Genomic DNA, 27,660 nt, shown 5'->3' on the forward strand with positions numbered 1-27,660 from the left:
TCATCTCACAGCAAGCAAGCAGCTTGCCCTTACAAGGTGCAACCCAGAGTTTGAAAACCCCTGAACTAAACCTTAGACTGTTACTTCTCCAACGCATTATCAATAAACTACAGCCTATACTGGAACAGGATACTAAACTCCAAGAGGCTCTGGGAGACAGACCCATAGTCTCCTATAGACAACCACCTAACCTCAAGATGATTCTTACCAACCACCACAGGACATACCACACTAATACCAACCCTGGTACCTTCCCTTGCAACAAACCCCGTTGCCAGCTTTGTCCACATATTCACTCTGCTGATACCATTATTGGACCCCACCAAGTGAGTTATAAGATCAAGAACACATATTCCTGCGCATCCAGAAATATAATTTATGCTATCATGTGCCGAAAATATCCATGCGCTATGTACACTGGACAAATGTCTCAGACACTTCGCCAGAGGATCAATGCCCACAAAACAGATATTAGACAGGATCACAAAGAAAAAACAGTTTCTTGTCATTTCAACCAGAAAGGACACTGTCTCAACGACTTGATTACCTGCATCCTGCTTCAAAGATCTTTTAAGACTTCACTTCAAAGAGAATCCTCTGAACTGTCATTCATGCCTAAATTCGACACTTTACACTCAAATTTGAATAAAGATGTTAATTATCTTACCCATTACAAAGATAGCTTCCCTAATTATCACCTCTAATATCATTAGCTCACAGACATTTACCTCCCCCCCTTCCCCCCCTCCATCCCCCTTCTGTTCTGAAATTTGATTTGTCCTTTTCATATGTGTTCATTTTTTAAAATTGTATCCTTTGGTATACAGGCAGTCCCCGAGTTACGCGGATCCGACTTATGTCGGATCCGTAGTTACGAACGGGGATTCTCGCCCCGGAGAACTAGAGCAGCGGGACACCTGGTCCCGCCACCCGCCTTCTCCGGGGCAAGAAAAGCTGCTCCCCGTCTCCCTGGTCTGCTGGGGGAGCCAGCAGACCAGGGAGACGCTGAACAAAGCGGCGGAGCACCCGGGGCCGGACCCGCGCCGCTTCCAGCTGATCTGGAAGCGGCGCGGGTCCAGCCGGGTGCTCCGCTGCTCTGTGCAGCGTCTCCCTGGTCTGCAGACCAGGGAGACGCTGAACAGAGCGGCTGGACCCGCGCCGCTTCCAGATCAGCTGGAAGCGGCGCGGGTCCAGCCCCCGGTGCTCCGCTGCTCTGTTCAGCGTCTCCCTGGTCTGCAGACCAGAGAGACGCTGCGCAGAGCCCCGAGGACCCAGGCCGGACCGCGGCGCTGATCTGGAAACGCCACGGTTTGGCCCGGGTCCTCCGCAGCTTTGCTCCACGTCTCCCTGGTCTGCTGGGGGGGACGCAGCTAGTGCCCGCCCCCCAGCAGACCAGGGAGACGTGGAGCAAAGCCGGGGGCCTGTGGTAGAGCAGGTGGGGCACTGCCGGTTGGTCCCGCAGCACCGCTTCTTGGCGCTACTGGACCAACCCGGCAGCACCCCAGCTGCTCTGCCCCAGGCGTCCTGATTCAGCTGCTGATCAGTTTCAGCAGCGGCTGAATCAGGATGCCTGGGGCAGAGCAGCTGGGGTGCTGCTGGGTTGGTCCAGTAGCTCCGAGGAGCAGCCGCGCTACTGGACCAAGCCAGCAGCACCCGAGCTGCTCTGCCCCAGGCGTCCCAAAGTCAGCCGCTGCTGAAACTGACCAGCAGCTGACTACAGGAAGCCCAAGGCAGAGTTGCTCTGCCCTGGGCTTCCTGGAATCAGCTGCTGATCAGTTTCAGCAGCAGCTGACTTGGGGATGCCTGGGGTTCTTATCTTGAATCTGTAGGTAAGTGGAACTGGTGTCCAGATTCAGCGTCTGTTGAAACTGATCAGTTTCAGCAGCGGCTGATGCCAGTTCCGACTTACATACAGATTCAACTTAAGAACAAACCTACAGTCCCTATCTTGTACGTAACCCGGGGACTGCCTGTATATGGTTGTGGCAATTTTCTTCCACTATTTGATCTGAGGAAGTGGGTCTGGCCCACGAAAGCTCGTCACCTAATAAACCATCTTGTTAGTCTTTAAAGTGCTACATAGTCCTGTTTTTTACTTCTATTGCTGTCATTCATCCCTTCCCTAAGCATGTTCAAAGGCAGACACATGCCACGCTCAAAGCAATGGGAGTATGCAAGATGAATGGCCTTTATTACAAAGTTGTGACATGCATAGAACTAAGAGCCCAGGTTCTCAGCTACTGTGATTCAGAGGAAAGCTCCCCTGAAGTTCAATACCGGTATCCGTGGAGCGACACAGATTTACACTACCTGGGGAGTTGCCCCATATTTCTCCAGCGGTTTGCCGCATCATCTGACTTATGCATTCAGAAAGTATCACCTCCTCAAAAGCCTTTGCTGCGGTTCCTTTTTAGTGATTTGGGACCTGAATATTGATTATGAGGTGGGAGAGGGGAAGGCACAAAGATTTTCTGGAATGTTTCAGTTTCTTGTTCACCCCTACCAAACACAGACATCGGGCTCATCAAGAGGTCCAGAGAAATCCCATGTATTTTTACAACCAGGTTTTGCGAGACCCACCCATTACACTGACTAACCCCCCAGCCTTTTGTCTCCCTTCCAGTGTTGTGCCATGGTTGGGAGAACCAATGTAAGGAATTGAATGGTTTGTACTGAGCTTATACAGTATTCCATTCATGGTCCATGTCTTTGGCAATGAAGTTAGCTGTTCCTCCTCATCCCAAATTGCAGTGTCTGTCATTCCTTAACATTTTGCCAGTGCTGCCAATAGAGGAGAGCCATGGTCACTGGAGGAATTATCCATCCTGGCTCACAGAATCCTACAGTGGTTGTGCGGAGATACAAGTTCAGTGAGCGACTATTTTAGCTTCTCTTGAATGTCTCATGTAATTGAATTATAATAGGAACAGTGTGAAAGAAGATTATAAAGACATCATTACAACTTGCATACAGAAATTGTCTTTTCCCTAATGAAGTATTTAAGCTGTGTGCTAATCTGTTCTACAGACAGAGTCACATGATTTACACACTTCAATTTATAGGGGCTTAATAATGGGTTGCTTTAAAATCAGACATCTGTGCAATATGTCATAACACATCTCTTGGTAATTTATGCCATTCGTCATTTATTAATTATTTTAAATGGATGAACTTTGTGTTCTCTCGCCCTATTCCTTTCCCGCTTTGTAAATCTGTTCCTCTGAAGGGCATCCTGAAGAAATCCTTTAAAAGAAATGCTGCTTAGCCTTTCCTCACTTGGTGTAACTGCTGTGGAGCATGGAACGGGGCATTCCATCTAGTATCCAAGGGTATGTCTACACTACCCCGCAAGTTCGAACTAGGAGGGTAATGTAGGCATACCGCACTTGCAAATGAAGCCTGGGATTTGAATTTCCCGGGCTTCATTTGCATAAGCGGGGAGCCACCATTTTTAAATCCCCGCTGGTTCGAACCCCGTGCAGCGCGGCTACACGGGGCTCGAACTAGGTAGTTCGGACTAGGTTCCTATTCCGAACTACCGTTACTCCTTGTGAAACGAGGTGTACCGGTAGTTCGGAATAGGCACCCTAGTCCAAACTACCTAGTTCAAGCCCCGTGTAGCCGCGCTGCACGGGGTTCGAACCAGCAGGGATTTAAAAATGGCGGCTCCCCGCTTATGCAAATGAAGCCCGGGAAATTCAAATCCCGGGCTTCATTTGCAAGTGCGGTATGCCTACATTACCCTCCTAGTTCGAACTAGCGGGGTAGTGTAGACATACCCCAAGTGATCTTTGTTTGAGAAGGGAAGATTTGCACCTGTCAGGACATGGGGGGGGGGAGGGGGGGAAAGGGAGTCCTTCTCCCACTGACTTTTTTTAGAATGCTCCCAATTTGGAATTGAAGCTTTCCTGATGCAAACATAGGACTGCAGGATGGTCCTATCTTCCAATGTAGCTCTTGAGGGTCACAGCTCTTGAGCCAACAAGGCATCCATATCTGGACATGCAGAGTGGAACATCTACTTTTATGATGGCATTAACAACTCCCTCCTATCATAACTGGGTTGAATTCCTCAAACTTACAGAACTTTCAACAGGGACTTCTGTGTCGTGTGAATCAAGGTCAAGGGACTTAAGGTCAAGGGACTCTGTGTCTGAAAAATCTTGTAGTTACTTGGGCAAGCATGGGAATAGTAACTAATGGGCCAGAGAGGGTGTGTGGCTTCTCACCAGATTGACTTGGGTACAAGATTAAAAACCAGAGCATGTCTCAACTCTGCTCACTCTTGTATCGATTCCCCTGTCATGTGTCAACAAAAGGAGAGAAATGAAAGAAAATGTGGATAAAAAATGGATCAAAGCCAGTTGGAGGAGAAGTCTCTGAGGGGCAGTCTTTTAATGTGGATAAGCTGACTGCCCTGATAGCCATCTTTTCCCTCCCCTTCCCATGGACTTTGAAGTTATGTATTGAAAATCATTTGCTTTTGGAAACGTCACCAAAGCGAGCTCATGCCTGCCTTTTTCGTTTGTATTCCTGTACGCAGCCAGACACTGCAGCCCTGTGGGATAGGTGGAACGGCTGCTGCTGCCTCCCTTCTCTCAGGGACAAAGGCTCTTAACTTGTGCCACACACTGTATTCACCACAGGGGAATGGGCGTTATATCATTTTCATTGCAGATTGTCACAGATTTGGTTTGCCCAAGCAGGCGTGTGCCAGAATAGACAAGCGGCATCTATCGCTGGTGGAGAATGAGAGACCAGGTTGTACCTCTAAAGACAACAACGACAAAAAGCAGCTCTTCTTGTTACCTTTCAAATGTCACAATGCTCCTTTTGTGGGAAATGAGAATGACATCCAGAGGCCAGCAGGCCTCCCAGGGCCCAATTTACCTCAGCATTTTTCAATCCCCTTTGTGCACCCCCAGCCTCTTAGATGTTGTCTGGAATTCATTAGTGCTTTAATCAAAAGGGATGTTTCAGGTGCAGTTGGGGGCCTGGAGTCAGCCCAATGTTCAGTCTATTTTGCTGACTGGTATAAAAATCACAGCATTGACGGTTTGTGAGGCAAGGGCTTCCTACAGCTCAGCATTAATAAACATGACCATATTTCCAGTGGTTGTCTGAGGTGAAATCCAGGGGCTGTTTCTGAGGTAAAAGCACGGAGTTTAAACATCAGGAACCAAAGAAAAGGATGAAGGAGGTCATCTGAGGCAGGATTATTAATCTGTCCATTTTCACAAGGCTTGCAGTTTTTTGGCTAGGTTCTATAGCAGGGCTGGCAAGAGGCTGCCAACAGGCCACATCCAGCCCAGCTAGCCCTTTCATCCGGCCCATGACAGCTCCCCCACCTCCAATACGTTGCTTGGGAGCCAGGGAGGTGCAACTCCTGCTATTTAAAGGGCTCCTGCCTCCCTGGCTGCCAGGCAACAAATTAATAGAGGGCTGGGAGCTGCGAGCCCTTTCAACTGTTTCTGTTTAAAGGGTTTGCACCTTCCCCACTGCAGCTAAGGCACCAGCCCTTTAAATAGAAGCAGCTGAAAGGGCTTGCAACTCCTGGCCCCACTGCTAACGCTGTGACGGCGCGTTGGGGACCCTGCACCCCCGTCTGCAGCAAGATGTGACTCCAGCAGCCAGTAGAATAGAAAGGATGTATTGCTTCTCAGAGCTACAGCACAGCCTGGGTTCGATGTGGGCACTGAAGTAAGAGGGCAGGCAGCCTCAGACCCCTTGGGGTAGGGGTCCACAGAACTCAGTTTAGCCTCTTCTCTTCATGATTGCCCAGGCAAGACTGCCTCTTCTCCAAAACCACTGAACACACATCCCCCGGGTAGCCACACCCCTTCCTTTGTTTAAAACCCTTCCCCTGGTCAGGTGAGAACTGGTTGGGCCATTGTCTACATCGGCGGTTCTCAAACTTTTGGGGCTCTGGAGCCCTTTACATGTGTAAAAATTTATGCGGAGCCCCAGTGGTCCACTGACTGTATATGTTGTTTTCAGTTTGTCAACCTCGCGGAGAGCCTGGAGATATCTTGTGGAGCCCTGGGGCTCCACGGAGCACAGTTGGAGAAACACTGGTCTAAGTGACATGACGGCCCGCAGGGGTGACTCCGCACTGGGCAGTGCTCACAGACAGAGGCCAGTAGGGGTCACCCACAACACACATGGCAACCAGTGAATGCCCAACAGAGTGGGCCCAGGACCACTAGAGTAGACGGCCCCCAACTACGTCACAAACTCATTGCCTGGCAGCCGCGGGGGACTCCTGAGCCCTTTACTTGCTTCTGTTTAAAGGGCTCATGCTTTCTGGGTGGTTGCTCAGGCATGAGCCCCTTAAATAGCAGGAGATGAAAGGGCTCGCAGCTCCCACCCTGCCGCTAATGCGTTGCCTGGGAGCTGTAGGGGAAGCATGAGCCCTTTCAACTCTTGCTATTTAAAGGCTCTGCCCCTTCCACCCGAGGCCCCATCCCTTTTGTCCAAGGCACCAGCCCTTCCGGGGTGGCCCACAACCACTTCAAACATTTATGAAGTAACCCCCATTCTAAAATTATTGCCCACCCCTGTTCTATAGCCTTCGGTGGGGCCCGTAACCTGGTGCTCTGCCCTTTAATGGGCAGAGGCCTTGGGCCAGACTGCGTTGTTCATTAATCAAATGTCACTAAGGTTGGGATGAGTTCTCAATAAAGAGTGAGGCTGTCATGAAGATACAGGGCAGAGGAGTTCTCTGGAGTGACTGCCAGTGCTCCCTTGAGAGGGAAGCATTGGGAACCTGCCGGGAGAAGGGAGGCAGGGCTCAGCAGGAATTCAGAAGAGCCTGGGAGTAGGATAAAAAAGCCTGGAAAAAGGTTTCCTGAGATAGGGGTTGGGCTGACGTCTTCCTGTGTTCAGTAAGGACATGGAAAGCCCACTGATGATGGTCAGCATGGAAAGGGAATATGAAGGGACTTGACAGCTGTTTTCAAGTACAAAGGAGATGAGAGAAAAATTGTTCTCCTTGGCCTCTGAGGATAGAACAAGAAGCAATGGGCTTAAACTGCAGCAAGGGAGGTTTAGGTTGGACACTTGGAAACACTTCCTAACTGTCAGGGTGGTTAAACACTGGAATAAATTGCCCAGGGAGGTTGTGGAATCTCCATCTCTGGAGATATTTAAGAGCAGGCTGGATAGACACCTGTCAGGGATGATCTAGATGGTGCATGGTCCTGCTGTCAGGGTAGGGGATGGGACTCAATGACTTCTCAAGGTCCCTTCCAGTTCTAGTGTTCTATGATTTTAAGGACTGGAGTGAATGACCGACACACTGGCCCTGTTTGAGAATGCTGCCCCAGCTGCTCCACCATATCCCATTTAGAAAAGGGCACTGGCACTGATCATTCAGGAGGAAAATCTCAGCATCTGTCTTTTTCGAAAATTAAGGAAAAGGATTGTTATACCTGGAACATCCCATTGTGGCAGCTGGCATTTGCTACAGATGTACTTTTTCTAGGCTTTGCTCAGAGCCTTTTATTGTCAGAGGAGTGTATTCTGCCCAGAACTGCACTCCACTGAAGTAAGCAAGGCATTAAGGACTGCTGTTTGATCTCCTCCTTTCTGTCTATGAATGCTTTGAAAACACCCCCAGATGTCCAGGCCTGGCACCTCTCAGTGCACAGAATGCATTTCTCTTCTTCTTCAGTTCGGGTACGTCTAGACTACAGGCTTTTGTCGACAGAAGTTTTGTCGACAGGTACTGTCAACAAAGCTTCTGTTGACAAAGAGCGTCTGGACTACATCCAGTTCTGTCGACAAAGCAAGCCTCTTTGTCGACATGAGAGTGTAGACGCAAACGACAGTGCAGATGCAATAAAGCCTTCTGTCGACAGAACTCTGTCAACAAAAGGCGTTATTCCTTGTAGAATGAGGTTTACAGCTGTCAACAAAACTGCTGAGTTCTGTCAACGTTATGCCAACAGAACTCAGCGACAGTGTAGACGCGGGTATAGTTTTGTCGACAAAAGTCCACTTTTGTCGACAAAACCCTGTAGTCTAGATACACCCTTAGAGAGGAAAATGGTCCAGTTCCATCCTACACATCAAGTGCAGCTTTGCACAGAAAAGTGATTAATGTTTCCACTTACTTACGGTCCAAGCCTACTTTCTGCAATTGGGGCCATTACTGTATGGTTTCATGAGAAAACATTGCTGCCAGCAGCCTTGTCAAACGCAGTGGGGCTGTGGAAGAATGTGCTGGTTTCCACTCTCTTGTGAATCACAGAGATGATTACCAGCAAAATTCTGCTCCCTGTTGGAATGCAGAACCGAAATGCTGAGTAAGTTAGAATTTAGGGTTCAGAATTATATCTGCATCCTAATAGCAGTTAGGGTCTCATGTCTGAACCAAACAATTTTTGTGCTGTTTCCATTGAGGATGGGGGAAGGGGTGGGGATACTGCAACTAGTTCCCCTGAATACATCTGTTGAAGATACAGTCCTAGATTATATATTGAAATCTAGGCTTTAGATTTATCTACCTGGCTATTCGCGTATTGCCTGACTGCATTGCTGTAACATCTGAACATCTGTCTGGGGCAGACAGGATCAGAATTTCATCCTCCTTTTATGAATGGGAAACTGAGGCACAACACAATGATGTGACTTGCTCCTGGCCACGCAGGAGGCATGAAGCAGAATCCCTGTGCCTGGATCCACTGATGTGAAACAATCTATCAACTGCCGATAGGGAGAAGTGACTGGCAGTGAAAATGAGCAATACAAACCACACCTGAATAGCTCTCTGCTGTTTACAGTGGAAAGTTTCCAGCTTTGCTCAGAGCCATTTAGATGAATAGGGTAATGGTGATGTCGCAGAATCAGGCAGGCAGTAATTACCCAATTTCCTGTACCCGTTAGGAACGGCCTGGCTTGACTTACCCTCACCAGCTGTAAGAAAATCCTTAAGCCTAGCTGACAGCTACTGTTGTACAGCTGTGGAGCTGTTGTGACCTTTCCCTAATAGATGTGGAAATGACGCTTTTGTGATTCCACTGAGGCTCCAAACCCACAGTTACCTGAATTACCACTGGCTCCGCAGTGGCCTGCAGTGATAAAAGCAACATCAGATGTCGAGGTAGGAGACTGGTGGCTTGGAGGGCAAGAAATCCAGCATCTTTTGGTGCCATCTTTAGCATATTTCAACTAAAGTCCAACACGGCTGGCATCTGTGGCAAACTCCAGGTAAAGAGAAGAGCCCAGTGGGTGAAAACTGGGTTTGGCATGTAGAGTAACTTCACAGGGGCAATTCTCCCCCCTTCCGTTGGCATCGGAGAAATGATTAAGGCTAAAGTCCTGTTCTAAAAACATTTCAACCTGTTTGTTGGAAAGCCAGTGCCAGGCTCTTTCTCTGCTGGCTGAATTTGAGAAAAAGGGGGGAGCGGAGAGACATGAATAATCTTGAGCTTTCTCTGACTTCCAGAACTGCTTGCACACATGCCAGTGAGTCGAGAGGGGACCCCAAATTAGGGATGTGAATGGCAAGTTGAGTAGTTGACTGTCCGCTAAGCAAATGCTTATCGGATAATCAACATAGTGGTCGGCTAGTCATGTCATTCCCCCACCCCTTGCTGTCTCTATGAGAAAGAGGGAGCAGTGGGGAGGGGGGAGGAGAAAAGAGGGTGCTTCAAAGCAGTAGTGCTGCATGCTGTCCAGGGCCAGCTAGAGAGTTCCCATGCTGCATGCAGACTTTTAAAGCAGCAGCGCCACGTGCAGGCCGGGATCAGCTGCCATTAGCTCTGAAACACCATGTGGAGCCTGACACTGGGCTCCCCGCTGCATTTCAAAGCGGCAGCTCCGCACGGAGCCCGGGGTCAGCAGGGGATGCAAATTGCATCAACTATTCGATTAGTCAGTTAATCAAAATTTAATATCCCTACCCCAAATCAGAGCAGTTCCAGATTGGAGAAGGCAGATCATAGAATCATAGAAACCCAGAGCTGGAAGAGACCTCAGGGGGTCATCAAGTCCAGCCCCCTGCCCAAGGCAGAACCAATCCCAACTAAATCATCCCAGCCAGGGCTTTGTCAAGCCGAAACTTAAAAACCTCTAGGGATGGAGATTCCACCACCTCCCTAGGTAACCCATCCCAGTGCTTCACCACCCTCGTAGGGAAATAGTTTTTCCTAATATCCAACCTAGACCTCCCCCAATGTAACAGACCATTGTTCCTTGTTCTGTCATCCGTCACAACTGTGAACAGCCTCTCTCCATCCTCATCGGAACCTCCCTTCAGGAAGTTGAAGGCTGCTATCAAATCCCCCCTCTTCTCTGCAGACTAAACAAACCCAAATCCCTCAGTCTCTCCTCATAGGTCATGCGCTCAAACTCCCTTATCATTTTGGTTGCCCTCCGCTGGACCCTCTCCAATGCATTCAGATCCTTTCTATAGTGAGGGGCCCAGAACTCGACAGAATATTCCAGATGTGGCTTCACCAGTGCCAAATAAAGGGGAATAATGACATCTCTAGATCTGCTGGCAATGCTCCTCCTAATGCACCCTAATATGCCATTAGCCTTCTTGGCTACAAGGGCACACTATTGACTCATATCCAGTTTCTCATCCACTGTAATCTCCAGGTCCTTTTCTGAAGAACTGCTACTTAGCCATTCAGTCCCCAGCCTGTAACAATGCTTGGGATTCTTCTTGTCCTTCCCCTGCTTCAGACCCCTAGCTTCCCACCATCCCAGTGCACTGCCCCCAAACCCCACTCCAATCAAATCTCCTCCTTCCTCCTCACAGAGCCAGGCACGGAGGAACAATCTGACTTTTAAAGTGTCTGCTCCTGCTGCCCAGCCCGGCTGTCTCGGCTCACATTGTAGAGAGAGGGAGGTATCACGTGGTCAGCTCCCAGTCGCTGCTGGTCACGTGGGCCAGAGCAATGTGCACTCTGCTTCCACCCCAGCCTGGTGCCCGGCAAGTGCCCCTCCTGGCCCCCTTCGCTATGCTTCTGCCACTCTCCTCACTCCCCTGCTCCCGCCAGACGTGGCAGAGGAAAATTGCACATGTCCGGTATTTCCTGGGTTTTTTTTAACTAGACGGAGCCCGGACTGTCCGGGTGAAAACCGGACACCTGGCAACCCTACTGAGGCTAAGCCTCATCCACACTCCAGGGCTAGGGAGACCATAGCTTGCATGACCTCTGGAGATGCGGGGAAGGACAGGCTGGGGTCAGACACTGTTTGCCCTCCCGGTGTACCTGGGGCTGGTGAAGTTCTGGGGCTATGCACTACCTGTCCTCCCTTCTCCTTGGGCTCAAGCCCCTACAGTGGGGGAAGTCTGAGCCTTAAGCATGTGCTTAGTCTGCCTATTGGGTAATCCAGCCCTGTTTAAAGGGACAAGCGCATGCTGTGTCTCAGCTAAAGTTTGCAGAGAGATCATGGCTGTCTTTCATGCTGCATGCCCTGAAATAACAAATCCACACAAGCTTCATGGGGGAGGCCTTAAAAACCATCTGTGGATTTGTTGCAATGCTGCTAAGTGCAGCCCTGACAGGAGGGAGGCCCTCAGATTCATTAGCTTCCATTTGTTTGTTTCCACTGGAGCTGGGTTTACTTTGGCAGGGGTGTATGTGCCAGGAGAGAGAATTTGACCACTGGCAGGATAAAAGCAGCAGAGGCGCCTGAGCTTGAGGCTGCGGTGGGGTGTCTAGGAATGTAGCTTGGTGAGGAGTGATGATAAACACCTGTTGTGTTGGGATTGCCACGCTAAGGCTGTGTCTACACTGTACCCCTTTTCCGGAAAAGGGATGCAGATGAGACAAGTCGGAATTGCAAATGAAGCGGGGGATTTAAATATCCCCCACTTCATTTGTATAAACATGGCTGCCACTTTTTTCCGGCTCGGGGCTTTGCCAGAGAAAAGCGCCAGTCTAGACGGGATCTTTCGGAAAATAAAGCCTTTTCCGAAAGGTCCCTTATTCCTGATTTTCAGAGGGGTGCAGTATAGACACAGCCTAAGAGTGCTGGAAACAGGGCGAGCAACAGTGTTTCGTCTCTGGAGTGCCAGTACCAAAGGATCAGTTACTAGATCACAAGTGACATGAATTTTATGTTCTCAACCCTTGTCGCTAGTGACTATTTATCCTTATCCCAACATCCCGGTGGTCTGCCCAGCCTGCCATCATTTTGGGGTTGCTGTGTGGAGCCGAGCTCTCCAACGAGCAGCATTGGGAAACTCTCTGGGTCTGAGGGTTTTCATGCCAAACCTGAATCTCCGTATGGAGTAATGGAAAGGTTTGCTGAGGTGTATGGACCCTGGCCTGGTTCTGAGTCAAACGTGCACTGCCTTTCCACCCTGTGGCAGAGGCTGGGTCATTTGTCTAAGATTTTGAGTGGGAACTATGCAAAAGTCCATGATTTGGGAGGTGTTTGTGCTTTGAGACATTTGAAACGTCAAGTCCATGTAAACAAAAGCTGAAATGCAAATGTGGTCAGAAGCCTTGGTTAGACAATTGCCACGGTTTGGACAAAGGCTTTTCTGTGAACCTCCCACCCTGCCTGCCCTTCCTGCCATGCAGAGAGTGGGCACTGGACACAGTGCCTCTGTTGGGAGCACACAGAGCATTGCTGTAGGGAACAGAAGGCAGAGGGTCTCTGGCATTCCTCTGCTGTGTTTACACAAAGGGTGGGTACTCGTTGTACCTGAATCTTGCCTATGGGGCATCTTAGCATTTCAGAGCCATGAGGACAAAAGCAGAGAAGGACAAGAGCAGCTGGAGAATCAACAGATCTGCTGGTTTGCTTCGCGCTTACTCTAGCCATGGCTACACTAGTATTTACTGGATGGATCCGCACAAGCTGGATGTATTCCATCCAGGGGGAAAATGTGTCACAGCTGCAATTCAGAGTGTGCAGGAAGGGACTGTGGCTGGGAAGCTCCCCCACCTGATCCAGGATGTGCTGCCACTGCTGGCATGTCTCTCGGGGAGCCTGGGACTGTGACACAAAGCAGCTCTGCCTGCTGAGAACTTACATAGGGGGTGGGGGCGGAGCTAACAATAGTCCCCTGCCCTTCCTCACGGTGAGTATGGAGCACTGTGTGGACCAGGCCGGGCAGATGCAGCTCTGTGTCTGGCATCTCCACCTGTGCAGAGTGAAGCTACAGCAGCAGCCAGGTGCTGTTCCTTCCTGAAAGGGGCGGGGGGGCGGGGGAGGAGAGGAGAGTAAGTGGGTGGTTCTTTCGCCTTCCTACTAGCTGGGGCCTGAGTGGTGCTTTTCAGGAGCTGAGGCCCAGTAGGGCTGCACCCAGCTCCTGTAAGGCCCATAAGTCTGCTAGTGTCGCCCGACCTGAATATTTTTCCCCAAACCAAGGGCTATCTGGCCACCTCGGCTTGGCCTGGCCTGAGGCACCCATTCTCATTTCCTGCATGCAGTGGTCCCCTCTCCTGGCCCTGGATTTCTCTGTCTCTGAAAGGCATTTTCTGCCTTTCATTTGAGCTTTCCCTTTAATCCTGTGGCTTGGCCAGGGCTATTGCCAAGATACTGGCATTGTGGAGGGGCCCAGCTCCAGAGGCTTGTTCCTATTGTCATTGTTTCTCCTTCCTATGACTTTTTTTTAAATTGTTATCATGGCTCCTCAGCTGGGGCAAGCTGTCTCTTCTGGCCCTGAGAGTTGGCACTATCTGTTCTGCAGTCTGACATCTTCATTACAAACAGCCAGGGAAATGCAGCCAGGATGGCTCGTTTCTTTAATCACGCCACTTCTTAACTCTTCCCATTGTCAGACATCCATGCTAATGGGTCGCACGTTGGCCAAGGGGTCAACAGAGAATAAACTGCAGAATTTAGTGGAAGACAAATAATTTAAACATTCAGGCAGGGATAATCCCTCCCTGCCCTGCCCCCTCCTCCTTCCCAAAGCTGTGGGGATCTGCATTAGTCCCATTATCAGTAATAAACACTTAAACATTGTCATAAAATAACTGGAGAAAGGTGGCCAACGTGATGAATTGGCATAGTGGCTGAAGTCTCCCTTCACAGAAACTGCAGAGTCCTCCCAAACAGATGAGAGGCGTGTACCACGAGAGAGACATGATGCTAATTAGCCGGGGTTTTGAAACATTAAGTAAGCATCCCTCTTAATGTCATGGAATGTTTAGAATGAAACGACCTTCTTGTCTGCCAGCCCTACTCCCACAGTGAGTACAGAGAGACAGGAAGGTAAAATAAACCCACCTCTCCACAGAAGCCAATGTCTCTCTGCTCCATCCCTACATGCCTGAGATGGACATTGCTGAATGAACCATAAGCTACCAGCACCCATGCCCCAGACTGGGAGGGGAGTGGGTTCCAGGGTCACAGGCCCCAACCTGAGAATGCTGTGCCAGCACCTTCCCCTCTCCTGTGTGGAGGATGCCACATCTCAAGCACTTCCGTGGACCTTGGTTTCCTTCTGAGCAGACTGGGCAGGTCCTGGAGCGCTGGCTCCAGGTCCTATGTCGCCGTAGGTAGGAAATGCCACTTAAAGAGCAGCAGATGCAGCCCTCCATTTCAGGTGGGTCTCAAGGTGCAGCACAGAGATCCCAGCTTGAAGGGGCAAGGCTCCTGAATTAGCATGAAAAGGCTGCACTGTTTTTAACTGTTGCCGCTGAGTGAAGGGCTCTTGGTCACAGAAGCTGCCTGGCCACCCAGCAGCAGTGCAGGTCCCCCATGCTGCACACCTGTGCCACGAGGGGCTGTCACAACCCAAGCCAGGACACTGATTGATGTCCTGGTGACTGCTCTGGCTGCTTCTCCCTACTCACTGCTACCTGAGTCTCGTTTGGATGGCCCCCATCCACACCCCAAGCTCATCCCACATTCTGCTGCACCAGACAAGTCAAGACATGTCCCCTGGCTGCCCTTCCCCACATCCTCCTGTAGGACAAGTGGCAAAGCAGCCCCTCCGACACCTCTCAGCAATTGCCTCCTTACCCCTTTCAGCTCTCTCAGAACCAGAAGAGTTGTTGCCAGTCATGGGAGAGTGAAGGAGGCAGCTCATTCCATGCAGCTCATTCCCCTCCCCCAATGTTACTTGCGTGTCCAGTTGCTGTTTTATGCAGCTGTCTTTGGCAGGGCATCTAAGTCCCAGCCCAGCACATGCAGCCGCTGTGAACAATTGCTGAGGAAACTGATTGACGCATGCAAGCGAGGACCCTATCTTCACTGTGTTTTCCACCCAGGTTGATGACCACTCCTCCCCCAAGCCTCTGCTACTCAGTTTATCACCTTTAATATCATCTGAGCTGGCCAGAGGTGCAGCTGGATGTGCAGGGGTGTCAGTCATGTTAAGCCAATTCAACAGGAACAGGCACTGTGTCTTCCCATCGAAGGGCCCATAAGCCAGATAGGCACGGAGTTTAATCAAAAGCCTTTAGAGCCCAGTATGCTGTTTTATGCAGCCGCCTTTGGCAGGGCATCCAAGTCCCAGCTCAGCAATGCAGCCGCTGGCATCAAGGCTTCCTGGCACAGGGCTCTGGAGACAGCTGGGAAGCGGGGGAGTCACTGCTGGGAGTGTCATGCTACTTCTGCATAGTGTATGCACATGCTTTTGGCTGGCCTGGCAATGGATCAGCTCCGGGAACCCAAATACCCTCTATGAAGACTCTGCTTCCTCACTGTTCCTTTACAGCTATGTCTCTTGCCCTCACTTTCCCTTGTCCACAGAGTGAGACAAATCTCAAGCTGGTGTAAATCAGCACAGAATTCAGTGGGTCTGTGGTGAGTTACACCATCTGGAGATCTAGCTTTGTTAATGTCAGTGGAATTCTGGCTGATTTGCACCAGCTGGACATCTGGCCCCTTTGCATCCTAACCCTACAACATCACAGAACTATAGAATCATAGGACAGGAAGGGCCCCAGAGAAGTCATGGAATTCAGTCCCATGCCTGCTGGCAAGACTAAGCAACAGCTAGGTGTTTATCTAACCAGCTCTTAAATATTTCCAGTGACCAGTGCTTAACTACCCTGACAGTTAGAAAGTTTTTTGTAAGATCCAACCTCACCCACCCTTGCTGCAATTCAAAACCATTGCTTCTTGTCTTAGTCTCAGAATTTAAGGAGAACAAATTTTCTCCTTCATCCACGTATGTATTTTTATGTACTTTTGTGGATGGTGGGGGTGAAGTGGTAGATATGGTATAACTTGAGTTTAGTAAAGCTTTTGATACTATCTCGCATGATCTTCTCATTAACAAACTATGGAAGTATATCCTCTAGGGTGGGTGCATAAATGCTTGGAAAGCAATCGTTATTAATGGTTCATAGTTAAGCTAGAAGGGCATATCCAGTGGGCTCCCACAGGAATCAGTTCTGGGTCTGGTTCTATTCAATGTCTTCATCAATGATTTGATAATGGCATAGACAATTTGCAGATGATACCAAGCTGGGAGGGGCCACAAGTGCTTTGGAGGATAGGGTCATAATTCAAAATGATCCAGACAAACTGTAGAAATGGTCTGAAATAAATAGGATGAAATTCAATAAGGACAATTGCAAAATACTCCAGTTAGGAAGGAGCAATCAGTTGCATACTTACAAAATGGGAAATGACTGCCTAGAAGAAGTACTGTGGAAAGAGATCTAGGGGTCATAGTGTTTTGCAAACTAAATATAAGTCAACAGTGTAATACTGTTGCAAAAAAGCAAACATGATTCTGGGCTGCATGAACAGGAGTGTTGTGAGCAAGACATGAGAAATAATTCTTTTGCTCTACTCTGAGCTGATATGACCTCAGCTGGAGTACTGTGTCCAGCTCTGGGCACCACATTTCAAGAAAGATGAGAAGAAATTGGAGAGGGTCCATAGATGAGCAACAAAAATAACGAAAGGTCGAGAAAATATGACCTGTGAAAGACGATTGAAAAAAATGGGTATGTTCAGTCAACAGAAGTGTGGTAGTACAGTACTCTGCCTGACCTTCCCTAGCTACAGGGAATTAAAGAAAGGTTATATACACAAAACAGATGTCTTACTGAGGAGCAGCTCCTTAGAGTTTTCCCTGCTTTCTTGGTTCTCCATGGGATTTCCCTCTCCCCCTCATTGTCTCTACTCTTAATGAGGCTACATCTCCTCTAATAGACTGGTAGCGAGGTGTTTGGTTCCACAAGCACATTCTAATTTCCTTTAATTGTTTCCCACGTGAACTGATTAGAGGGGAAATATTAGGTGTGCATGTTCGTGACTAATTCCCGATGTCTCAGGGCTCTTAATTAACGATTATTAAGTCAATATATTGGTGGTGGGGTGAACTATGGGGGTATGAGGCAGGTGGCTGGAAAGGCCAGTGTTTTCTCCAGTGAACAAAGTGCTGCAGCTCTGAGTAGTTCCTTCAGATGCAATTATCAACTTTTATTATAGAAACACCAACGACAACTTGAAATGCCCAATTGCTGCCTGCCATCCCCCTCGCTCTGTCCTGGCCAGGCTGCCTGTGGAATTAAGACGAACTCTGTGAATGCAGATGGTTCTGAATAGGCCTGACAATGAGAGCAGCAAAACAATTGGATTTAAGACTGCTGTTCTCATCTGTCAAGTGCCCCTGCCAGGTCTACACTACAGGGGAAGGTAGAATCAAGAAACATAACCACTTATGTTAATTACATATCTGGCGTCAACACACCTTGATTTGAGTTTCCCCACCATCCCCACAGAGGGAGGATGATGGCAGCAAAGGCTTTCATCGACTTCCCATACTCCTTGTGAGGAGCAGGCGTACTGGCTGCTGGTGGGGGCTGCTCTCTGAATTCGATTTAGCAGGTCTTAACTAGACCCACTACACTGAACTCCAGCAGATTGATTATGACAGTGCTGAACTTTCCCAGATGAAGAAAGAGCCTAAAGAATAGACATTGTATTTGAATTTTCAGTGCCGTTCCATGTGTTTTCACAGGCTGCTTGGCATAGGAATTCTGAGTAAGCAGCATAAAGTGTTAAATTGAGCTGAGCTGCTCTCTTGTTCCCGGAGTGGTCACAGTTTGTTCCATTTTTGGTGAACTTATTGTCTTCATGAGTAACTCACCTTACTCCAGGGGCACCAGCGGGCAGGGTACTGCTGTCAGATGAGAATTAGAGGTGTCCTGATTCCAGAGAAGTGAAAGAAGGTGGCAGTAGGTAACACACCTTTGGGGTGGTACCACTCGGTTTAGGCTTTCCCCAGGAATTCGTGGAATGACTTTACCACAGTGCTCTACAGATACCACCCTATGAATGCTCCAGAAATCTGCCCAAATTAATACCATTGTTTTACTGTTCTACTATGTGCTGTTAATCTCCGCACTCGTTGCAATAGGGTTTTAGTGTTTAGGAAAGGTTTAAAGTGATGGAAATCTTATTAGTCAATTCTCACTTGCATAAAGCAGAAAAAAGAAGTGCCAGTGTAATCACCTCTGAATCATCTCATAACTTTGCCATATTACCTTCTATGCCAGTGGGTTGTACTGTTAATATGAGACCTATGGAATTCCATTCCAATGATGTAATAACTTTTTTCTGCCACTCTGGTTGGTGTACATGCTGTGTGTGTGTGTGCATGCATGTAAACAGGTCTCAGACTGACAACATAGCTTCTTATTGCCACTCTTAAATATTAAAGAGGCTGAAATAATTACCTTTTGCGTGTTGAAGTTCAGATGTTCTACAATCGGTGGATTACATACCAAGGTGACTGCACATTGCTGTTTTTATTTATAATTTATGAAGTGGAAAAAGCCTGCTTAGTGCTACATGGAATAGACTGAAAATAGAAAAGAAAATTGCTTAACAAATCAACAGGCACAGCACATGGACAAAAGGACCAAATGGATCAAGATTTGTATGAGGATCTTTTCCGCGAATATTAATTTGCTTATTCAGGATATGTCAATCAATTAAGGTGCCATTTAAGCAATATTTTTTTCCATGTGAAAAGTAATAGCAGTATGAAGAGTGTCTCAGGAATGATTTACCACTTTTTCAGGTATGTTCTGAATGTGAGGCATGAAGCAGAGCGTGATTGGTGTATATTAATAATAGTTCCATTTCCTGACCTCAAACAATACATGCATTATAAAGCAACACCTTTTATTTCATTTTAATAAGGGTGAGTATTCTCCCTCTTAGTGTAGCTGCAAGACCTTACACAATGAAGTAGCAAAAACCAGATCTAGAAAGAAATACAATTATTTCTAAAATACCTCACATGAGGCAGCCATCTTGTTATGTCAAGATAAATATTACACCTATCTGTCCTGGGACCAATGCAACTGCAACAACACTGCCCGTACATCATTGTGCTTATCTGTCTGTTTTGCCCTTAGTTTGTAGCAGGGGGCACTAAGAGGAACTGCGCAGAGTTTGCAGGTTTCAGTTTGAAAGACAGATGTGTCAGAGCCTTGGCTTGTGAGGTAATGGCTTTGAGCAGTCCTCCCCCACCCCCAGTTGTTGGCTGTTCACGTCCGATTAACTCAGCAGTTCCAGGAAGCAAGTCTTATACCTTGCAGTGCTGTGATGCAAGGACATGTATGTTAGAAAGGATGAGTGAAAGAGGAATGGAAGAATGAGAAGAAGGATGTCTTGTGGCTAAGGGCTGGCTTCCACTGAGGAAGTCATTCTACAGCATGAATGGAGTCAGAGACGGCCCAAGCTACGGGCTGACTGGGCTACCGCCCGGGGCATCCCATTATAGGGGGCGCCGTGCAGGGCTGCCGGACTGGGCGGGGGCGGGGCTGAGGCCAGGGCCACATATGCGCCAGTGCCCCAGGGGTGGGGCTGTGCATGCGCCACACTTCTGGGGGCTGCGCCACGTGCCCGGGGTGCACGAATGGCTCGGGCCGGCCCTGAATGAAGTCTAGCTACTGCCCACATCCTGGGGTCCCTGAGCACCACCAGAGTGCTTGCCTTGATGTTTGGAGCTCTTCATCAGATCAAGAATAAGGGAGAAAGATACGTGCACAGAGAAGAGTAGAAGGATCCGTTAGATGGTGCTTTGCTATTTGTCCTGGACCCAGCACTTCTACTTAGTCTGAGTCATTCCTTCACTTTCCTTTTGCATTCACTTTCTGGCCACAGGCTATAGGAAAACGTAGTTGAACATATCCTTCATGGCAATGATAAGTCCCTGTGGGACATTGTCCGTCTCTTGCCTTTTCTGTCCATTCCACCGCAGCTTTGCTGTTTCCCTTCCAGCTTGGTGTCACAGCCACCTATTAATTTGTCAGTTCTGAAAGGAGGTATTCTTGTCTTATTGATTTTCATCATTAAGATGGAATCACTATTGTTGGATATAAATTACCATCATTGAAAACATGTCAGCTTTACTTGCTGCGGGAGATAACAGTGCTATGCCCTCTAGGGCTGTGGAGACTGCAATTACGCAGCCTGTATAAGACAATCCTGAATCTGAAGGGATTGATCATGAACTCATCAGTGTTCATAAACGCATTTGTTAGTCCAATATGCTGATGCTCTGCGACGGTGCAAGAAAATTATATTTTGGCCTTTACCAGCAGCAAGGACTGTATGGTTCCAATCACCGTTCCACCCCCTTGTCTTCACTAGCTCTGAATTTTCAGAAAATAATTTCCTTTGGGCTTGACATTTCCCTTTGCTTGCTCTCTGCCCGACGGCAGAGCCTCTTTGGAAGATTTGAGCCAACTGCCCACCTACTGCTGAGTTTCTGTTTACATGTGCGTAAAAGGTATGTTCAAGCAGCCGCAGGCAATAGACTAGATGATCCCAGGAAGCCCCCTTCTGCCCGAAGTGTTATGGTTCTATGTTCTGTTCTCCGATTCCTTGAAGTCAGTGGAACCATTCGTAATGCACCAAGGACACGCCTAAGTCTTTGCTAGTTTGAGGTTGTCAATGGTGTCTTCCTAGGCTTGAAATGTTAGTGGGTTTAAATTACTGAAAGTGTGAACCCTCTGAAAAAGCCATTAGGAGCATGAACTGTCAGAGACATCACTTACATCTAGAAGCATGTAATCACAACGCGCAAGTAACGAAGAACTTAATCCTGCGGTGCTTACTCAAACCAAGCTTCCATGAATGCCAGTGGAAATTTTCAAATAATTAAGGAAAAATGCTATTCTCTTGTTTTATAGGTTGATTGTTATCATTGTCTGTGGTAAAATAAATGAAGGATATTGGGCTCTAAATATAGACTGTATTCTGTATGTAATCATCCTGTAAGCCAGGCATGTCCAAAGTCCGGCCCGCGGGCCAATTGCGGCCCGTGTTCCGGTTTAATACGGCCCCACAGGTAATTTGGCAATATCTATCTTTTATGGCCCCCAACGAATCCATATGTATTGAGATGAATACATTGTAAAATCTCAGTTAATGTCAGTTGGTCTAAATCAGTTATAAATATATTTGGACACAACATGTATACTTGGTGTTATGTTCCTGTTCATATTTTTTGAACTTAAAAGTTGACAGACAACCTTTATTGCCAATAATATGTAATGTACTTTACAATGTTCCTGACATATATTTCAGCTTCCTGGATTTTTTTTCATCTGGCCTTCAGATATGAAAGGCAGAGTGATTTAACACCTGTTTAGATTTGTCATCCATGTGATGAAATGAAAAGTATGCCATTTGCAATAAACTTTGCATAAAATAGTTAATTTGCATTTAATTTTAATGGTTCAAAGAATGTCAGGCAAAATGGTCGGCCCTCACGCATGTTCACTTCATCAAATTTGGCCCTCTTTGAAAAAAGTTTGGACACCCCTGCTGTAAGCTCTTTGAGGCAGGGACCACCTCTTGACCAAAGAAAGACAAGATGGGCAAATCCAAGGCAAGTCAGCTAAATGGAGGTGTGGAGATAATTACGGAGAGAGGAGGTGGGGTTGTTTGCAAGGATGGCTATGAAGAGGACTTTATAAGAGATAACTAACTTCTCAGTTGGCACACAGACCCACTAACAGCAATGGGAGTGCAATCCCAGACCCCTGAACCACTGTGAGCATCAGGGCATTCGAAGGAGACTCAAATGGATTGGCTTTAAAAGGATAAACTAAAGCTGAGAGATACCTCAGTAAGACAGCTAATGTTAGAAACAGAGAACACTTTGGTGACTGGCTTAATGAACACACAAAATCTGCAGGAATTCGTGGCTATTAAACTAGTTGTGAATTTTAAAAAAGCAAGTTCTAATTTTTGTGTAGTTTATAGATTTTATTTTATTTTATTTTATTTTATTTTTAGCAGCACTGGCCCCCAAGTTCATCTGCAGATCAGTGGCGATAGGGTTTGCCTCTGTCTCTCCAGACAGGGCCTAGCACTAGTATTCTAGAACAATGTTTCTCAACCTTTTTTTTTTTTTACTATAAATTACCCTTTAAAAAAAAAAAATTATAAGTGCCCCTAATAGCTACAGTTTTCAGACACACCTTTTTTTTTCTACCATTGCAACACATTTGTTTAAACAACTTAATCGTAGCTGGATGAAATTTTGTACAAATAGTAAAAATAAAAAGTACAAAAATAATAAAGCGCTGTAAAAGTTAAAACAAAAATTCAGTTTTCTCCAAATTTCAATTGTGTTGATGTACCCCCCAGACTTCTCTTGAGTATCCCTGAGGATACTTGTACTACTGGTAGAGAAACACTGTTCTAGATCCCTTCCAGGGTACTCAGCAGAAAGCTTTCTGAGTGACGTTAGTTCCTGGGCAGAGGAGACAAACACACGGCCTGTGCACCTATTAAATCCCACTTAAGACCTCAAAATAGAGCTAGCAACAGGACAGAAGTAATGCAAAGTCCTAGTGCTGGCTTATCTCCCCTGAATGCGGAAATGTCAGGGTTCATATGGCATAGCAGTGATGGCAAGTAATGCAAGCATCTACCAGCACTGAGGTGAACTCGCACAGAGCTAGTGTTCGTGGAAAACGTGCCCTCTCTGAGGTTATTGACGACCAGTGCCCAGGCTCTCCAGGCAGCTGTGTTTTATTTTTGTTTGTGAGTACCTGTACTTAGCACTTCAAAAATAGTCCAAGTCTGGGTCAGATTTCCTCCTGTCCTGGCTGCTTGTCTCTCCAAGACCTTTTCAGACTGGGAGGCCTCTATTGCTGAAACAGTTTTAAAAAAAGGCTGGATGGAGACTGGGGAATGAAATATTAACCCTTGGACTTAAAAATCATGCAAAATAGATGAAAAAGATGCTTTAAAATGTCCCAGCTGTGATTTTTGTCCGATTTGCTGGTCTGCATCTGATGGGCACAGTTTAAATAGGGGAAGGTCGTCTCTTCCCAGCCAATATCCTACAACTATTGTTCAGTTTTCTTTTGAATTATCACACTGACCACTGTTATTTTTGCAACAGCAGTCCTACTCCACGTCTTTCTTCTTTAAACTTGCCTTGTAATTGGATCTGGTTGAGTTGCAATATGGAAGGAATTTTAACTGCTTTCATTAGAAGGATCTGATTTGACAAGAAAGACCCTCCGGATATTTTACTGGGACTCTGACGAGCAGGTAGACGTGCATAGACAAACCCCACTGAGTCAGAACACAGTTTTCCCAGTTTTCCCAGACGACACAGTTGAGGTTGCACTCAGAGCAGGAAACATGTTTTGCTTATTATCAATTGTGAGGGCTCTTTTCCCCAGGAAATGCTAGCGCTGTGCTTTGGAGGTGATGCATAGGGGCCTTCTTGGGCTCTGTTTTGGTTTGTCTTGCAAGAGATACTAATTCTGTCTACGGAAGCCAGGATCCTAGGGAGAGATTGTTTCACAGAGACTCTAGAATATGCTCTGCTGAGGGCCACTTCAGAGGAGTCCAATCGCTACCCGGGCATCCAATCATAAAGCCATGATAGCTTGGTCCTCTTTGCCCCTCCCCATCATTGGGTCCTGCTCAATCCTGGCTGAAAAAACAGATACAACAATTGTTGAAGACTGGCCCAGGTCCCCCCTGACATAATTCTATTGGTCTCTCTTTGGGTTTGCCGCAGAGAGGCATTTGGCACAGCAGATTGGCGTATAAGGTAAATGCACAGCTGTTGGACTTGCTCAACTGCTTGTCATAGGTTCTATGCAGCTACTTCTTGGGTAGCTCCAATATCACAGGGAAGGGACTGGTGGAGTGAGGCCTGAGACTAACCCCAGCTATCTATGACATTCCACACAGGACAACAGGTGGGATAGTGACAGACAGCAAGCTAGGCTACCGCTAGCATGCGACTGTTTCTTCTCTAACTGCGCCCAGTGCCGGGTCCCTCTCTCATCTCCGTGGCACAGTTGAGTGCTCCTAGACCTCAGTATCTTGCCATACTTGAGTACTGACATAAATAAAAATAACAAGCATCCTGCTTTTCTTTAGCATTCCTCTCTTCTGTACTAAGTGGAGAAAGGCTCAGGGACACTTTACTCCTCTCTGCTTCCCTTTCTCCCACTTTCCCAAGTCCTTTCAGTCTCCACATTTGGCCCCTCTGTGGAGACCTACTTAATCCTTTTAAAGCAAAAATGCACCAGTGGTGGTTCTGCCCAGCTAGAACGGTGCTACTGTCTGCAGGTGTCACACATGTTCTTCTGCTGGCACTGGGCATCAGATCAGAGTGCTTTCTCAACGAGATGTGAGTCTGGAGCTGCAATGGGCAACTAAGACTAGTGAAAGCGACAAGGAGTCCAGTAGCACCTTATAGACTAACAGATGTATTGGAGCATAAGCTTTCCTGGGCAAAGACCCACTTCGTCAGTTGCATGTAGTGGAAATTTCCAGAGGCAGGTATGCTCCAATAAATCTGTTAGTCTCTAAGGTGCCACAGGACTTCTTGTCGCTTTTGCAGATCCAGACTAACACGGCTACCCCTCTGATACTTAAGACAAGTGAGTCTTAAACCTCTTTCATCTCAGTGAGTGCATGACCAATGGTGGGCAATCTGTGGCCCACTGGGGTTACACCTGTGGTCTGCACCCCCATCTCTGTTCCCTTCCCTACATCCCTCTCATGCCCTGGGGCCCTTCACTTCCTCTCCTTCTTCTTCCTCCCAGGAAGCACCAGGAATCTGCTGATTTGTGCTCCGTCCCTGGTCTTCCCCCTCCCTCCCAGAGCTGGAATGCTGTGAATCAGCTGTTCGTGGTATTCCAGCTCTGGGAGGGAGGAAGGGGAGTAAAAGGGAGGAATAGAAAGTGAGTGGCTCCAGTGCCCCAGTGTACGAGAAGCACATGGGGGTGGGGGACAGACAGAGGCTGCAGATGGAACCCCAGTGAGCTGCATGTGGTCCACAGATTGCAAGTTGCTTGCGAGTGGTCTAGAGGGAGAATTTGAAGGTGGTACTTCTTTCCACCCTTTAAAATATGAGTGAGTTTGCTCCAGCTCCAACTATAAATACGGGTTGTAAGATAGAAAGCACAGCGCAGAGGTGAAATTAAATCTAATTATAGCAATCAGTTTTATTCTACTCTGTATTCTTTATGAATGGGTTCCATCAGGTTGTAACTAATTAGCTCTGCCACACTACACCTAAGCAGTGATTTATTTTAAAGTACTTTCTATCCAAAAAGCCTTTCCAGATCACATGCCTTCGCGTTTGCAGATTTTTCCCTGTCTTTGTTTAGTGTGCTAATGTTATTGCCTACAACCATCTGCCCCAATTATTTTTTGTTACTTGGTCACTGCTAAAACCTTTACCATCGTTGCTTGTGAGTAATTAATGTTACCATAGTATTGATAGTGTTCTCTCCACTGGGCACAGGGAATAACAAGATAATAGTAATTAGGCAACAGGTAAAATTATTAATGACAACCACTGTTTCAAGATGAAAACAAGAGCATTTATTTATAGCCTTTACGAGGGCATTTATCATCATAATGTATCTCAAACCAGGAATGTGAGATGGGTAAGCTCTCATTCCATGCTCATAAAACATTCCGACTGGAGGGGTGGGAGGTGTTTTGATTTTTTTTGCCTGTTTCCATCTTTCCAGCACCTTCCCTTAACATGTGACCTTATCCAGCTCATTCTGAGGTCAGTGAAGGCAGTGGGGGAATTGAAAGTTGCATGTGTGCTGGGAAGGGTGAAATCAAATATTTGTTTCCAGGGCGAGGGAGGGGGACAGGGAGAGTAAAAAGGTCTCACCTGGAGGATGAATCATGAATCAGGATGTTCTTCCATCCCTTCCCATAGTAAACAACATGTTTGCTTTCTGTTTCTGTGGTTGGACATGGGGTTTGGCACGGAAGGCAGTCTGATGCAGCTAGTCATGGTCTTCTGGCTTGTTTTGTCTGACTGGTTTCTTTTCTCCTCTCTTGTCAGTTGGCAGGAAGCAGTTCATGAAATTTGAGTGGGCTAACAAAGCTGCAGAGGTGCTCGGCTGTGATTATGAGGAGCTCACAACCTCCGTCTTCAAGCACCATCTGAAACAGATAATAGAACAGGTCACATCTGGAACAAGTCGGCCGAGCAAAGACCAGGAACAAAACGCTGGTATCAGATTTTTTCCCACCCTTTCATTTAAGCATAATTGACATGGAAATATTGGCCTGGGTATTGTTCTTGACTTGGAATAGTTAATGTGTGCAGCACTTTTGAGAGACGTGCTTCACCCATCTCTCACCCATGCTGTGACCCTTTAAACATAGTTATATTAAAGAATTTTTAAAGATAATGAAAGTAGCTGACTGCAGTTTATAATACTGATCATCCCTGTCACTTCTTCAGAGCATCTTAAGTTAACGAATCCTGACAGTCCCACTGAAAGGAAAATCAAGTGACATGGTCTAAACAACAACCTATTTGCTAAGCAAAGACACGTTTGTCAGAGTCTCTGTTCCTTGGGACACCCTTCTTCATGGTGCAAGTGAGATCTGGCTGAGATCTCTCCTGCTGTAAATTAGGGGTGCTAGATGATATTAATTCCTCCACCTGAATTATCAGCTGTGTGGAACTTCTCCAATGTCATTAGAATCCCTTTGGGTTGGCTGTGTCCTTGCCATCTTTGTGATCAGCCTTTCAGGTGCACTTTTTGCTGTATGCCACATCACTGCCTGAACATAGCCTGCAAATGAGCCCCTGGAAGAGGCAGAGACACGCCAAAACAGGCTAATGCTTTCCCTGAGACCAGCAAGCTGCCACAGCTTTCTCCTTCCCTTTGTAACTCACAGGGCAATTCATGTATTTTTGTAACAATTTTGCTCTGTGCTGAGGCCAACACGAGAAGTCTCCAGTGTACCCTTGCCAAATGTTTCCTGCAAGGAAACTGAAAAGCAACAGAGGCCGGAGTGGCCCATCAGTCTTAACAAACAGTTATTTGAATTGTAAATGCCAGGTGTTTTTCAGTAGCAAGTTGAAATCATTAGGCTGGGAAGGCTAGAATGTTTTGTTTCCTGCTGACATCTGGGTACTGAGTGTAATCCGATTCCAGCATCTTTCTGATTTCAATCCATGGGTTTTATTTTGCTCCCTTCTTCTGGTGATATTTTCCCTTTGAAAGTTGTTTTTCCCCTTTGTGTGTCTGCAGCCAGTGCTGATGGTTCTCGTACTCTGACATCTGCCATGGAAAAGAGAGTCATATCTGAGAAAGGTGCTAGGCGGTTGTTTGTCTCCTAGCAACCAGCTCAGGTTCCAGGGTTAAAGGAAGAATGTAAAATGTTTTATGTTTTAAGAGCTATCAGAAAAAAGTCAGCATGTAAAGATAGCCCCTTTTCACCATGCTCCTGCATGAAGCA

At 47.2% G+C, this 27,660-nt stretch overlaps 1 protein-coding gene across 5 annotated transcripts in view; it reads left to right on the forward strand.

Moving 5' to 3' along the window:
- Nucleotides 1–27,660, forward strand: part of MYO18B (myosin XVIIIB) — a 248,737-nt gene that overhangs the window by 50,499 nt on the left and 170,578 nt on the right. For all 5 annotated transcript variants that reach the window (XM_075898877.2, XM_075898879.2, XM_075898880.2 and 2 more), the window contains one exon: nt 26,249–26,419. In XM_075898877.2, coding sequence (XP_075754992.2) covers nt 26,249–26,419 — 171 coding nt within the window. The remainder of the gene's footprint in view (nt 1–26,248; nt 26,420–27,660) is intronic.

Source organism: Pelodiscus sinensis, chromosome Z (genome assembly GCF_052426305.1).
Source record: "Pelodiscus sinensis isolate ZL-2025 chromosome Z, ASM5242630v1, whole genome shotgun sequence".
Lineage (NCBI taxonomy): Eukaryota > Metazoa > Chordata > Testudines > Trionychidae > Pelodiscus > Pelodiscus sinensis.